The sequence below is a fragment of the Zingiber officinale genome, chromosome 1A, assembly GCF_018446385.1.
Source record: "Zingiber officinale cultivar Zhangliang chromosome 1A, Zo_v1.1, whole genome shotgun sequence".
Lineage (NCBI taxonomy): Eukaryota > Viridiplantae > Streptophyta > Magnoliopsida > Zingiberales > Zingiberaceae > Zingiber > Zingiber officinale.
In genome coordinates, this window is record NC_055987.1 from 176,599,871 (window position 1) to 176,615,509 (window position 15,639).

Below are 15,639 nucleotides of genomic sequence, written 5' to 3' on the forward strand. Positions count from 1 at the left end.
AAATGACAATGTAATCCTTTCAACATATTGAAAGAAGTAACGAACCACTTGACATAATCCACACTGATGTGTACGACCTAAAAAGTATGCCAACATGTGATGGTAATAAATACTTCATCACTTTTGTAGATGATAATACAAAATACTATTATATGTATCTTCTTAAAAGTAAGGATGAAACTATAGAGAAATTTGCTCTCTATAAGAATGAGGTTGAAAACCAACTTAATAGAAAGATTAAGGTGGCTCGAAGTGACCGAGACAATGAATATATATCACCGTTTGTTGAGTTGTGTGCTGAACATGTGATCAGACACGAAACAACAGCTCCTTATGCTCCTCAGTAAAATAAAGTTGTTGAGCAAAATAATCAAACTCTAAAGGAGATGATGAATAATTTTCTATTGAGCTCTGGATTGCCAAAGTTCATGTGGGGGAAGCTGTATTAATAGCTAATTACCTTTTAAATAAGGTGCCCCGAAAGAAAATAGATAAGAGCCCTTATGAGTTATGGAATGGAAGACAATCGTCCTACAAATACTTACGAATGTGGGGGTGTCTTGCTAAAGTGTTGGTGCCTGATCCGAAAAGGATTAAGATAGGATCAAAAACTGTTAATTGCATATTTATTGGATATGCACAGAACAACAGTGCTTATCGATTTGTTGTGTATGAATCATAAATACCGGAGATACACAAGAACTCGATAATATAATCGAGAAACGTCTCATTCTTCGAGCATGTGTTTCCGTATAAGACCCGAGAGGATACTAGCTCTTCAAAGTAGGCTATAAAACACAAGGTAAAGATGATGAGGAACTAGTGGAGGTTGAGCTTAGACGGAGCAAAAAGAGCTCGGGTAGAAAAATCTTATGGATCGGATTTTATCACTTTCATGTTAGAAAGTGAGCCCCGAAGTTACTCAGAAGTTACAGGCTCTTCTGATGGACCTCACTGGCGAGAGGCAATTGCATCTGAGATAGATTTTATCTTACAAAATCACACTTGAGAACTTGTAGATCTTCCTCTAAGAAGTAAACCACTAGATTGCAAGTGAATCTTCAAGAAGAAATGAAATCAAATGGCATAATTAATAAGTATAAGATCATATTGGTAATCAAAGGATACCGACAACAAGAAAGCCTTGATTACTTTGATACGTATTCTCCGGTATCGAGAATAACTTCCATTAGAGTATTGTTAGCTATTGCCGCTCTATGGAATCTTGAAATACATCATATGGATGTAAAGATTGCCTTTCTAAACGGAGATTTAGAAGAGAAAATCTACATGGAGCAACCTGAAGGATTTTCTGTATCAGGACAAAAGAACAAGTTTTGTAGATTGGTGAAGTCATTATATAGCTTGAAACAAGCACCAAGGTAGTGGCATGAGAAATTTGACAATGTCATGAAGGAATGTGGATTCAAAATTAATGAATGTGATAAATGTGTCTACATGAAAGCCACAGAGAATGACTACGTCATCTTGTGCATATATGTAGATGACATACTTATGATTGGGAGTAATGATAAGATAATCAAATTCACTAAAGATATGTTAAACTCAAGATTTGACATGAAAGACATGGGCCTAGCTGATGTGATTCTAAGAATCAAAATTCTTAAAATGACAGAAGGACTTGTTCTTAGTCAGTCCTATTACGTGGACAAGATTCTTGAGAAATTCACCAACGGTGATACTGCGTTGGCACAAATGACGATAGATATGAGTCAACATCTATCGAAAAATCAAGGTGAAAGTATCTCACAGATAGAGTACTCTTGAGTGATTGGAAATTTGATGTACCTGATGAGTTGTACACGACCAGATTTGGCCTACGCAGTAAATAAACTGAGTAGATACACGAGTAATCCCGGTGTTGCGCACTGGAAAGGGATAACAAGAGTACTGAGATACTTGAGGTATACTCGTGAATATGGATTGCGTAATACGAAACATCCTGCTGTGATAAAAGGATATAACAATGCGAGTTGGATATCTGACATAAAAGACTCCAAGTATACGAGTGGATATGTATTCACTCTTAGTGGTGCAGCCATTCTTAAAAATCTTCTAAGCAAACCGTAATAACCAGATCCACGATAAAATCTGAGTTTATAACTCTTGACAAATGTGGTGAAGAGACTGAATGGCTACAACAATTCTTAGAAGATATTCCATGATAGTCGAAACCTGTGTCGGCAATTTGCATACATTGCGATAGTCAATCAATAATTGGTTGGGCACAGAGCCATCTATATAATGACAAGTCTAGACATATACGTCGTAGACATAATATCATTAGACAACTACTCTCAACGAGTGTTATCACTGTTGACTATGTGAAGTTAAAGGATAACCTAGCGGATCCGCTAACCAAAGGGTTAAATTGAGAGTTAGTTGCAAGTTCATCACGAGGAATGGGCTTGATGCCGTTATCAGCGATCAGTGCAAAGGACACCCAACCTATGCTGACTGGATATCCCAAGAACTAGATTTAAAGGGGCAACTAATCAGCACTAACTAGACACACTGTGGGGGATAGCCCAATGAAACAGTGACTAGACCAGGGTAAGCCGATGGGCTTTTAATGATCAAGAAGAGTATATGGCAACTCTTGAGGGATCACCTATGTAAGAAAGAAGTGGGACCACTTCGAAGGGAATTGGAGGTATAATTCTTAGAGCTTCTCACAGAATCAAGCATGTTCATGACCAAGAACAAACACACTCATGAGAATTGAGTTGTATCAGGGATAGTCTTGGGTGAGATTTGCCACTGCTTATACAGACGGCAGTATAGTTCAAGGACATCGTGTCTGCTATCAGTCAGTAAGCAACCAAATCTTCACAAGGAAAGGTTCAAATGGAAAAACCTACCTATCCTATACTTGACTCGACTGTTGAATGCTATCACATACCCTATCTCCATTCGTATGAGGGATTGTTGAATACGTGAATGGAGAAGATGTGGAAGAGGATAGAAGCTCCATTGTGAATGGAACTTTAGTCCCACATTGGGAGTTTTATGGCATGTTGGTTGGTTTTATATTGATTCACATGCATTAAGGATGTGAACAAATGCATGGGGAGAGGCTCTCTCTCACGCGTGGGTGTGCAAAGGGTGCAAATCCAGGGTCCGCATTGCACTGAATCATGTTGACTCGTGTGCGGGCACGACCTGCGCGCGCCGAATGCCCAAGTGGAACAACCAACATTTTACCACGTAAACCTTTTGTTGTCCTGTAACGGATGCATTAAATTCGAGATTAATGCAGAATCAAAACAATCGAGTGATAATGAGTGAAACGGTGGACGTTTCATTGCTCGACGAGTAATGGTCATTAATCGACCATTAACGTTGTCGTTGATCTGAGCTCCTATATAAGGAGGCTCCAATAACAGACAGATCAGGACACTCAGCAACACAAGCAAAAGCTCTCCACCTTCATTCCCTCCTCCTCTGTCGTGCAACTCTTGCTCGGCAGAGTGCCCGTGATAGCAATTGAGTGTCACTCAGTTCGCCGTCACTATCAGTGCTTGGTGGGAATCACGGTCAACCGTTGTATCCCAAGAAACAAACGACCCTAGTGAGCCTCGAAGTACATCCGGAGATGAGTGAATCTGTTTCAAGGAAATTACGACTCTCGCAAGCCTCAGTCCTTTTTCCCGCTCAGGAGGTTGTTCGCCCACTCGAGCTCCTCTACTCCTTCAGCCGCTTGACCTGCTTCGCCCAACCTGCCTCTCTGACCGCTCGGCCTGTCTTCTTGTCTGGCCGGCCTCTCACTCAGTCTGCTCTCTGTCTGACCGAACTTGCTCGGCCTTACTGTCTGGTCGGCCAATCTACTACTTGCCCGCCCGTCCATTAAATCTGCTCGGACTCGAAGCTTGGTCTGCACTCAACAATTAGCAGAAATCAACATCTGCTGGTAGCCTGAGATTATCCGCTCATGTCATTTCAACTGTAAGTTGAATTTAATTCAGTGTAGTTTAAATTCAACTAATACCCCATAAATCTCCGACAACATATTATTTATTCCAACATTTCTAACCGATAATACTTACTAAAAATGCTGATAAATTTGCACACATTGCATAACAAATAAAGAAAAAACAACCTCAATGGAAGACTTGTCTTGAGGTTTGCTTATAGTGTGCAAAAACATGTACAATTGTCGTGATTTTGCCATGGCATAGTTTCAGTTCTCATCTGAGGATTAATATACACATACAACTTATTTTATATATGAAATGACACTATAATTTTACTATATACATTCTGCTAGCCAGATCTAATGCTGGCTGCATGCTTAGAATCTATAGAAGAGTAGGGTTCAATCTCCATAAGCCTATGGAACAATGATCTCCTCAGTCCATTCCTTCTCCTCCCAATTTCTGATCTCACCCAACGTGGAAAATCATTCATCGAGCCTGTAATTACGATGACAGTCTTCTCACAAACTAGATTTGCAAGAGCCACAATCGCTTCAGGCTCCATCGAAGAAGATGCATCCACCAAGAAAATGTGACTAAAATGGTTGGCTTCAATTCCCGCATTGTGAAGTCTGAAACTACTCATGTAGGTGGAAGAAACAATGTTGAATTCTCTGAGCCTATCAACAGGAGGACAAGTGAAGCACTCCCCTTTAAACAGGCATGTTGGCATAATGTCATCTGGCACAAGTTCCATGTCTCGGAAGGTAGCATTAGCTCGGAACAACTTGGTCTTTGGAATCTCGTCGAGTAAACTCCTCATCAATGCATCGCACGTCATGTTCCTCGGAGTGCATATTAGTATTTTGGAGCTAACAACATTCCTGTGTATTTGGATGACTGCTTCTTGAATAAATTTCCCAGTGGCAGTGAGTTCTCCAAACTCGTAGGCGAGGGGTCCTTCTATGAGATAGGGGACAAGACCTTTACGGTTTAGGATTCTTCGAATTACATGATAATGCTTAATGGAAGACTGGATGGTTGGAGAAACCATGTTCCCATCCGAGCTTGCATAATCAGTAATGCCTTTGGGATTTGGGAAGAGGATCTTACACAGCAAAGGATTTGTTGCAGCTGAGATTGCAATATGAGATCTTTTCAAGCAAACTCTATTGAAGGAGAAGCTAACATTATACTTTTTCGTTGATGAATGTTGTTTGTGAAAATCGCGTCCAAACTCTACTAAAACAGTTCTGCTCTTTACCACACAAACAATGACTCCCTGGTTTTTTTGGATAAAATGGAAAAAAGAGAGCAAGAGATCTAAATGTTAGATGATAAACCAAGACTACACAAGTATGTCACAGGTGAAAAGATAAAATTGTCTCGAATGTTGTGTTAAAGCATAGCACCTTCAAGACTATCTTTAGGGCACATAAAATATCTAAATATCATGATGCAATGCTGGAAGTATAGCTCAACATTTCCATTGCACATTAAGAAGAATCTGAGAAACAAACCTTGAAACGTTCAGCAGATATCTGGTCTGAGGGCTGCACAAAGACAAAATCTCTTGATAAAAGATAAGGTCTTTCATGAACAGCTTCAATCTCGAATGCTACAAAAGAGTGTTGATCATTCCGACGGTTTTTTGTCTTAGAAGTCTCTCTCAAATTATGAATTTTAGAGTCTTTCTTTTCTCGCAACTCGAGAGTAACTCCTTCCAGTAAATATTCGCTCCATTTCTATGTAAAAAGATCAGCATGGTAAATTGAGACCAATAGCATGAAAGAAACTGAATTAAACAATACATCAAAGATAGAAACTGATTTAAAATTTTTGAGGTAATAAGCTATATAGAAATGCAATACTACAGTAATGAAAAGAATGTGCAAGAGTTCTGTGTTGACAATATTTCAGTTTGGTAAGAATAAAAGAATACCACTTGACAACATTAAAAAAAATTTGCTTGTATTTAGCAAATTATACAACAAACCCCAGGTTTGCTATTCAGCATTCCCAATCTTTGGAAATAATGTTCTAAGGTGTATAGATCAAAGAGAAAATGGAGGACTAGAAAGAGAGGTGGGTGATCGCTGATAGCAAACATAAGTATAGATAATATGGATCAATATATGCACCTTCTGACCAGACCATGTTAATGAACATATGCATCTTTTGATTGATGCAGACCAATATTTGTAAAAGAAATTGCAAAAGGCTACAAGATAATTCTTTTTGACTACATCCTCTTGGGTTGAAGAATATCTCTATATGTGCTTAGCTGTATGGGAAAAAACATCAAAATTGTAAAAGAGTCCAAAACACAAGCACACAAATTATTTTTACAATTTGGTTTGCGAAAAAATAAACCCCCCCCCCCCCCCTATAATGGTGAACAAATAACTTAAAGTGGACTTCCACCCATCCTCTTTCCCTTTCATGTTTAAATCTGAAGAGTATACTATCATCCTCAAAGCATAGTGCTAACCTATCATACCTTTAAAACACTTGAAGATCCACTTAGTTTACTACCATAGTATACATGTGTGATCCAATTGAAAAGGAATACAGAATCTTTGCCATCTCTACTTCTGAGATCTCCCTAGTACCTTTAGTCAACTTAAAATGACTGGATAAGAGAGTTGTGACTGCCTCAGCATCTATATGTTGAACCTTTCTAAAACTTGTTCAACATATTTCTCTTATAAGAGCCACAACTGTCTAGCTTTTCATCTTGAGGAATTTCTATACCTAGAATGCATATGGTTAGCACCAAATTCTATATATTATATGATCTACTAACTCTTCTTCAACTAATCAATCATAATACTATCATACCATATAATTAACATATCATCCACATAGAGGAATAGGATATCAAGATTACCATGTGAGTATAATCTAAAATTTACACATGAATCAAAATCTTCTCTTTAGTAGCCTAAGCTAGTAAATGGGAGTCTACCTTTTCATATCAGTTTCTAGTTGTATACTATAACAAGCTCTTCTTCAACCATATGTTTCTTCCTCTTATCTTAAAATTCAGATGGCTTCTCCATATATATCTCCTACTCAAAGTCCATGCAAGAAAGCGAACTTGGCATCACACTGTCCAAGCTCATGATTCAAGCTAGTTTCCCGACCCAACACAACTTGAATAGATGTTATCTTCATAAGTGGAAAAAAGCTCTGAACAAAGACAATACCCTTCTTTCGACCGAACCCTTTTACCATTGGATGAGCTTGTATTGAAACAACTTATTGTGACCTTTCTTCAACTCAATCACCCATTTGTTCTTTATAGATTATATATCATGTGGCAACTCAACAAAGAGATTTCATCTCTTCTTGCATAATTTTTATCCAAAGATCTTTATTTGCATAGCATTGTACCTCTTGCATTCAATTTGGCTCCATTTGTTCTATTCAACCTCTTTACTATAAGGTTAACAATTGGTGGAAGTTGCTCCCCAGTGCTACATCTTTTTCTGACTATATTGTCACATTTTATTCCACACCTAGCCACTTATATATAAAAACTCCAGGCCAGTTATTGATTCAGGAGTAGACTATAAATGAGTAGAAACTGCTGGGAGATCTACAATTTTACTTTAGGTAAATTGCAAGTCTTCTTTGACCTCTCTATATCACTATAGCCTCATGCTAATGGAGGTCTATTTCTCTACTTCTTATTATCTTCTTCTATTCAGGATCATAAATGTACAACTACACACTACATTTCTATATAGAATGAATATCAAGGTCCTCATGGCACAGTGAATAAAAGCCCTACAACCAACTATTCTCATATGATTATAACATATATTATTTTCATTGTAAGCTCACTCTAACAAACTAATAGAATTGATGGAGGAACTATTCAATTGATGGGGGAACTAGTCAATAAATATGCTATTTCATTGTCTCCCTTCAAAGAAACTCAGATGATTGTGTCATCATAACATGCTCCTCATTTTCTCCACAATGGCCATTCATCCGCTCGACAACTCTATTGTATTGAGGTGTCTTAAATATTATCAGCTCTTCTCCTTTTGACCTGAGCACGTGATGATTACATGGGACTCCAATTTTTTTTCCTTCTATTTTGAACTTCCATATCCTATTAATGACACATTCATCAATTTTTCTTTGTATAATCTATCCAACATTTCTAAGACTCCTTTAATTGCCATATGCATACATATTCCCTGCCTTTCCTTTTCTTATAGTCAAAACTATAATTCATATATATATGTATATATATCTTAGCTCCACTTAATTTAAATTTTTACTTCCAAAATTTCTCTCCACATTTTCAGCTTTTAACTTTATTCTATCTATACTCTTATCAAATGAGACAACATAATTTCTAAGTAAAATACATCAAAATTGCTTATCTTCTTTAGGAATAGCAAGTCAATCTAATATTACTGAAACATAATCTGTGTTAAGCTAAATCTTTCTGTAAACCTATAATTATAGGAAACTAATTTATTTTCAATATCCCTCACACTAATAATTATATTATTATTCTTATAGCATTCATTACATTGATATAATTGCTATATATTTCATCTAAAATCCACCATAATAACTATGTAGAAAGTCCATCACAAACCTTTTTGTCAATGAAAAGTTATGTGCGAATGAGCATACATACACATATTCCTTTCTCAATATTTCTCCATTAGTAATCTCTTTTAGAAAGAATCTATAGTTGATCTGTTCAGCATATAGTCAAATTATGTTTCAATAGTTCATTTTCCATATCTTATTCTTCTCACGCTTTCTAAGAGTTTCTCATGATTTGATTCATCAACTTATTCCCCCTATAATTTGAACAAAATTATAGATCACCTTTGCATATTTGATTCAGAAGTGACAACCTCAAAAGCTTAAACTGTTAGAAAAGTGATCAGCCTTAGTAATATTAATGCCAAGAAATGAGGATTCGCTTTGTGACAAGAGAGTACCTCGAGTTCATAATCTTCTGCGTAAAGCAAAATACGGAAATAATCAGCATAACCGTGTGGGTTTAATGGCATCATTGCAGGCAACATATCGATCTTGATCAGCTCCTCGATATCCTCAGGGATCTCGTATCTTTCAGCAAGTGTACGTTTTTTGGAAAATGGAGAAGCCTCGGATGAGTGGGGAGTAGTAGATGATGAAGAGTCGGAAGAGTAGTCCTTAAATATCAGAGTAAAATCATGACGACTAATCTCAGGTTTCCGTGTCTGTTGCTTTTGGAAAGAAGATTCAAACGTATCTGTGAAGTTGGAGGTATTTGATGGAAGAGTAGTCGATGACAAAAGCGAAGATTTGTCATGGTAATTCGAGGTCGATTGACGCTTTTTCCAGACTAGAGTGGAAGGCCCATGCGATGATGAGGCAGGATGTTTGGATGAGACTGAAGAGGTCAAGGGAGAAGCAGAAGCATTTAAGGAGGGTTTAGAGGGCTTCGTCGTGGCCTGATGCGTAACCCAAATGTGAGTGGAATCAGGCACCTTGGCAGAAATCTTCCCATTCAGTTCAGGATTTCCGTCTCTTGCGTCAGGCGTGTGCTTTTGCTTGCTCGTGGTTGTTCCCGGCGATCTCCAACTGGCATCAGCCTGTTGGAACTGTGAACTGAAAGGTAAAGTCTTCGATTCCGATGGGCGAGATGAAGACAGTGGACTGAAAGGCAAAGTCTTCGATTTCGGTGGGGAAGAAGAAGATCGGGAAGCTCCGGAAGAAACTTTTGGGGCAGAATCGTTAGGCTGCTTCGATGGGAGAGGACCGGAGGCGGTGGAAAACCTAGATAGCAAAGAGGGGGACGGAGAAACAGAAGCATTTAACGGCGGAGAAGTCACTGAAGGCTTGCACGGATACGACACCGACGATGAGGAATTTCTAGATAGCAACGGCGATCGTATCGGAAAATCCTCGACGCGATGGTAGTTTCCCCAGTGGTTGGTGCTGCTGCTGCTCCACCTACTCACGTTTAATCGATCGAAAGCGTCGTCGTCATCTCTGCAGCAGAAGATGCAGCGCAACACATCGAGGAAGCACCCCATGCTCGATCTCGATCTCTAGTCTGGAGAGACGAACAAAGGAGCAGAGACTTAGTGGAGACAGTCACTGCTTTTTCTCGTACATGAGAATGCTTCCGCGGACTTGAAACATGAAGTCTTTGTAGTTTGTAGCGAAGGAAGAACAGATCGCCTGTTTTAATTCGATTGCCAAACAAACAATTATGATTTCTGATTGATCAACTTTTCAATGATTAAATTCAGTTGCATTGCTGTCTGTGTTCGCTGTTGTAGATGTAGGAGAGAATCATTGTAGACTTTGACTGACCGCGCGTCATGATTTTTAAAAAAAAAAAAATCATTAAAGGCGGAGTTTGTTTTAATTTATCATCGAAACTATGTTCGCTTTGATTTTTTCGGGAATATTTACTCTTCCAATCTTGCACTCTCACCTGCCCATAACGATAATAGAAAACAACAATAACACGTCGGTCACCTGCTATTGTTAGAGCATTCACATAAAATTTTCCATAGTCTACATGGCTCCCGTGAAGGAGCCTCCTCACTACAAGAGAGGAAGCTTCCTCATTTTCCTCATTTCTCTTTATTTCAGGAGCCGCTTCTTTCTCATTTTTTCTAATTTTTTAATTTTTATTTTAAGTTTGTTTTTCTAAATAATAAAATATTTAAAATAATAATTTATGAGAAAATATGAAATCTATAAATCTAGATAGCGGAAAACCTAGTTGAGAACCATGCAAAGAATATCTAGTTGGAAACTAGATGAAGAAAGTTCAAAGGAGTTAGCTAACAGTTAAAGTCTTGCCAAGAAATTGAGTCTTGGCAACTAAGTCTAGATGGATCAACTGAGAGCTAAATATTTAGCTAAGTTATGTGAACATAATCATAATATATTTTATTATAAAGATGAAGAAATTGAGAAAAATATTTTAAATAGAATACATACAACATTATTAAAATAGAGGAGAATGTCAGATTTTTTTTTATCGTAAAATTATTTTAAAACTTAAATGACACGTTTAAAAGAGTACGAACATATACTTAGACGATCAATAAATGTTCAATTAGGCAATATAAAATTATAATAAATGTGCTCACCGTGAGATTTTTTTTTCCTTTGACTAAAGAAGATTTTTAAGAAAGTAGCTTCTAAGAGTTGACTCACCACACAAGTTCATATGCGGCAAGGGGTTCCAAACTATGTAAATATATGTGTTTCTTGTATTTATATTTCCACTACATTTATTATTTTACTTCTAAATTTCTCCTATTGCACTATTCACCCTTCCTATATCATCACACTCGATCTTGCTTTTGGCATCAAACTAAATTCTCCAAAATATCAAATCGACATCCCATCGAAATGGCCAACTACTTTTATCTTCCACCTCTACCATATGAAGAAGTCTCTATTATTAGTAAAAGATGATAGCGCACTACTTCTACATTCACTTTGAATGTTAGATAAGCATAAAAAAAGATTTCAAGCACCAAAAGTCAAAGAAGGGAAAGCGCTCGAGAAGAAGAAGTTCAAGGTAAAAGGTAATGAAACTATTAGGCTGTACTTTGCTTAATGAAGATTTGCTCACGATTGGTGAGTATGTGGACACAAAGAAGTTGTAGGACAAATTAGTTATGATTCATGAAAATCCCACATTAGTGCATGAATCACCAAAAGAGTGCTACAAGAAGAACCACTTGTTATTGATGGAGTAGTCGAAGACGAAAGACCATTGACTCCTACCTCCACCTCTAAAGAGGAAAGCCAGAACTTTAAATCTCATCGAACCAGTAGTAAAGGAAAGCACCATAGTTCCTTCAAATCTCAGTCTCAACTATGGAAGGTACTCTAAATTTCAAAAACATATTATAGGCTTTGCTTACAGGGAAAAAGGTCACTATCAAGATCGATGTCCTCAAGTAAAAAAGCCAAATTAAAGAAGACGTCAAAAAAAGGGAAACTCCGAACCACTACAAGTATCAAGATAAAGTAACCAAATCACAGAAAAAAAAACAAGAAAGAAATGTGTACTCGAGAAGATGTACAATTTTAATTTTATACAAAAAATGAATGATTTAGTTAGATCTAGAAATATGATTCAAGGTTTGGAAGATCAATTGAAAGGACTAACTATCATGGGTTTGTTTGTGTTACGAACCAATACCCAAAAGGAAAGTTTATGCACACTCCTTCCATAGAATGTTATATAAGTGCAACAGATCTCAGTTCATTGGATTTGTCCAAGGAAGTCATTCCTAGACTATCTAATAAATTCAGTTTTTTGGTCCCAAAGAACCACATCTGTTGAAAAGAATAAATGAGCCTCTACTTCAGAAACTACTTTAAGATTTAGTTCAGAATAGATGCAATGGAGAAAATCTATAAACATATCTAGTCTAGAATTTTCTGTTTCCTGTAATTCAAACACTCAATTATAATCTAATAGATTCCTTTCACTAATTCTATATGCTCAAAGAAAGTGTGTGGTAAAGTAAGTGAAGTCATGGTGTTGGACTTTGAGCTTCTTCAGCCATGAATCTGCAGCAGTAAATAGAGAGGTGATTCTTTCCTGGTCTCCTGATTCTGGCATTGTCCAAAGGTTCCCCTGAAGCTTGTAAGTTGCCAATCCAAATGGAGGAAGATAGATGCGGCTGCACTTTTCCTTAGATCTGAATTCATTCTTCCCAGATTGGATAAAATTCAAATCAGTTATGCTTCCATGAACCTCATCTGTAAGATTCCAGTAATTCAGTTGATAATCTCATACACATTACTAGTTATAAACTAGAATGTTAGTTGATAGTAGGCTTTCCGAGATAAATACTTACACTACTTTTACTAAGTACACACCTTGACCTCAAAATAAAGACATACCTTGAAAGAAAGAGGACAAGGTATGATAAGTCAAGAAACACACAGACAACTCCTTCACGCTACGTCTTGTTGGGATATGATAAATAGGATACCTGTTTGACAAAAGTAATTGAACCTTGAAATAAAATAATGCTCATTTATAACTTTCAGATCAAAGCATTTCCTTTGTTATACTTCCAAACATAATCAACGATAAAAGTGAAAAGTTGTAGGTAACATTCAGTGAAAAAATGTAGGTATGGCATACCAGGCTACAGACATCCAACTGGCTGGTGAGAGTTCTGTACTCTTGAAAGAAAACAAACCTGGGTGTGAATGAGACAACTCGAGTACCTATCCCAAATAAGAGAAGAATTAGAAAGCAAGAAATTGAAAATGTTTAGAAGAACTAACCTCATAAGCACAACTTACCTTGTCTAGAAGAGGAACTCTTCCATAAGGGGAAGTACTTTCAGAAAACTCTAAGTATAAGTGTCCAACTTGCTCACCATTCCAACTAACAGTATTATTCCCACCATTCTGCTTAACATCCCTAATCCATAACAACAACCAGTCCAACTAAATTGCAGCCTTCCATTGAATCTGAAATTATAACTACTCAGTAATCAATGAATAGGTACAGATGGAGAACCTGGCACCCGCAGGAGCTTTGTTAGTGTAAATCTGAACACTAGATAGGTATGGCACATAATATTGCACAACCATCTCCTCACTTTGTAGGCAGACCGGGACGCCGGCGCCATAAGCACTCCATTCACAGTACTGCTCCCATAAGTCTCCAAGGTTGAAGAACTCGACACTGTCCTTTCCGACCATTTGCCAAAGATTGTTCAGGTCTCGACACCATGACTGTGAAGAGTTGTAACTCAGATAACTAAAAGCACATGAATTGTGTGTAGTTGAAGTAACAAGTGAGCATCAATTAGATAGTTTCAAATGTTATTCTTAACTACTAAAACTATGCGTTCTTACACACACACACACGCGCACACAATAAAAAAAATGATAGATTTCATCATAAATTTGTGCAGATATGCGAAGCGTCTTAGCAAAACCAAAAATATCTTAGGAAAAAGATCAAACAGTGCGGAGGCATGTTTATGAGATACCAGCAGGTCAAGAAAAGAGTGAGACCTTGGGGAGTTTGTGGGACGGCATCGAAGGAGTGGTGGAGTCGAGGAAACTCTGGAGATTGGAGCGGCCTCGCCATTTCTCCGTCATTATGAGAGGGAAAGAAATAGACTAGCGTTACAGGAGCGCAAACCTTACGCAAGATTCAACCTTGACAAGCTCCTCGCCTCCCAGCGTCATTCTCGTCTCGCCTTTCGAGCAAAAATTGATTCTTTCGCTCCCCCTAACGAGAAAAAGAAGAATTAGAACAAAAAAGAAAGCTTTTTTCCTCCGTTTTAGGGATTGAGGAATAAGATCTCCTCTCTCCTATTATTCTTGCAAAGTTGGGAGCGAGATTTAAGCTGCTTGACCTTGTCTCCGATATTGCTCCCAAAAGTCAAATTTTGGAGGAAACAGATTGGTGTTCGGCGATTGGTCATTCGCTCAACATGGAGAGAAAGCCAGAAAAGCTTACGAGGCAGTCAAATCTTTTCTTTTCTCCGTCTTAAACTGGAAGATAGGAGATGGAGGTTGCAGGAATCACCGAGTGTAAACGTTTGACTTTGGATCAGCATATGAAACTGATAGGTTTCAGGAACTGCTGTTGGAGAGGAAACAGAGACAGAATTGGAGTTATCAATGGCATCAACAAGTTGGTGGAAAAGGTGAAGAGCATGGAGTTGAAAAACAATTAATTAATGCTGGTATTTGAATTCAGGTCAGGATAAGATCTTCAACCATGTCTTTTTTTCTCCAAATTATCTGATGATTTGGATTAGTTTCTTAGAGAAGTATGATAACTTTTTTGGAATGTATATATATATCTTCTAGAAGAAAATTTCATGAAAAAGTCAAGAAACTCGGCAAGAGTTGATATCTATTGAGTTGGCATAGCGTATCAGGTAATCCAGTAAGGGCAAAAAAAAAAAAAAAAAAAAAAAAGTTTAATAAATCCTTTTGAAATAATAATAATTCTTTGTTTTTTTTGTTAGAGTGAGAAATAATTTTTTGCCCCGGAGTGGAACAATTGGTATTTTGCATTGATTGTTGTTCTAATATATCTTAGAAGTTAATAAATCTTTTTGAAATAATATTAATTCTTTATTTTTTATAGTGAGAAATGATTATTTGTCCAGTATATGAGTTAGGGCAGTTGATATTTATGTTGACGTTTGCTCTGGTAGAACTTTAGTTAATTCTAAAATAGATCGGTGTCTGACATAAAAGGTTATTGTACTATAATAAATGCCCCTTTTTTTTAACTATTTTAGAAAATGTGGGACAATCCTAAGAGCAACGGTTTCACCTTTTATTTTAATAAATAATAAGCACATTTCTCATGCACTCAAGATTTAAAATATAGGGAATACAAAATATTTAGATTATTAATAATAATTATTATTATTATTATAATTCATTAGGATCGATTTTAATGACATGTTGACTTTGATCCGGCTGTTTTAAAAAATTCATTTTCGATGTGGATTGATATTTAAATTTATACGATTTTTTAAATACAATGTTTCAGAGTTGCATGGGGCATCAGATCTATTTAATAAATTATAAAAGGATTAAATTCTGATGACCGCAAGAGATTTAAGCTTTAAAATTTAATAAATTTTGGTGGCAGAAAGCATATTTTTATCCATATAGTTAAAAAAAAGCTTTTCTTTTTTAAATAATT

The 15,639-nt window shown here is 37.0% G+C and overlaps 2 protein-coding genes across 3 annotated transcripts; both read right to left on the reverse strand.

The window, feature by feature from the left end:
• Positions 1 to 4,105: 4,105 nt before the first annotated feature.
• LOC122038493 (probable RNA helicase SDE3) lies at positions 4,106 to 10,110 on the reverse strand. Its single transcript, XM_042598264.1, has 3 exons — positions 8,912 to 10,110; positions 5,456 to 5,680; positions 4,106 to 5,217 (listed from the first exon to the last, which is right to left on the reverse strand). The coding sequence occupies exons 1-3, from the start codon at positions 9,992 to 9,994 to the stop codon at positions 4,285 to 4,287; spliced, it is 2,241 nt and encodes a 746-aa protein (XP_042454198.1). The 5' UTR covers positions 9,995 to 10,110; the 3' UTR covers positions 4,106 to 4,284.
• Positions 10,111 to 12,251: 2,141 nt separating this feature from the next.
• On the reverse strand, positions 12,252 to 14,642 carry LOC122038495. 2 transcript variants are annotated; one of them, XM_042598267.1, is made up of 7 exons: positions 14,327 to 14,642; positions 14,110 to 14,199; positions 13,477 to 13,694; positions 13,257 to 13,377; positions 13,093 to 13,178; positions 12,846 to 12,937; positions 12,252 to 12,701 (listed from the first exon to the last, which is right to left on the reverse strand). In XM_042598267.1, exons 3-7 carry the CDS (start codon positions 13,659 to 13,661, stop codon positions 12,442 to 12,444), a joined length of 744 nt encoding a protein of 247 aa, XP_042454201.1. In that variant the 5' UTR covers positions 13,662 to 13,694; positions 14,110 to 14,199; positions 14,327 to 14,642; the 3' UTR covers positions 12,252 to 12,441. The 2 variants fall into 2 exon arrangements, with proteins under 2 accessions (XP_042454201.1, XP_042454199.1); XM_042598265.1 differs by having other exon boundaries at positions 12,253 to 12,701; positions 13,980 to 14,199; positions 14,327 to 14,641.
• Positions 14,643 to 15,639: the final 997 nt, after the last annotated feature.

What these genes read in the sequence shown, in the direction of transcription:
- LOC122038493 (XM_042598264.1), bottom strand. Translation starts at nt 9,994, where the DNA reads ATGGGGTGCTTCCTCGATGTGTTGCGCTGCATCTTCTGCTGCAGAGAT. An exon ending in CAGAAGATTATGAACTCGAG is followed by an intron (nt 5,681 to 8,911) that starts GTACTCTCTTGT and finishes CTTTTTACATAG; the next exon opens with AAATGGAGCGAATATTTACT. An exon ending in TATCTGCTGAACGTTTCAAG is followed by an intron (nt 5,218 to 5,455) that starts GTTTGTTTCTCA and finishes CAAAAAAACCAG; the next exon opens with GGAGTCATTGTTTGTGTGGT.
- LOC122038495 (XM_042598265.1), bottom strand. Translation starts at nt 14,066, where the DNA reads ATGACGGAGAAATGGCGAGGCCGCTCCAATCTCCAGAGTTTCCTCGAC. An exon ending in AAAGCTCCTGCGGGTGCCAG is followed by an intron (nt 13,378 to 13,476) that starts GTTCTCCATCTG and finishes GTTATGGATTAG; the next exon opens with GGATGTTAAGCAGAATGGTG. An exon ending in AGTTGGATGTCTGTAGCCTG is followed by an intron (nt 12,938 to 13,092) that starts GTATGCCATACC and finishes TTTGTCAAACAG; the next exon opens with GTATCCTATTTATCATATCC.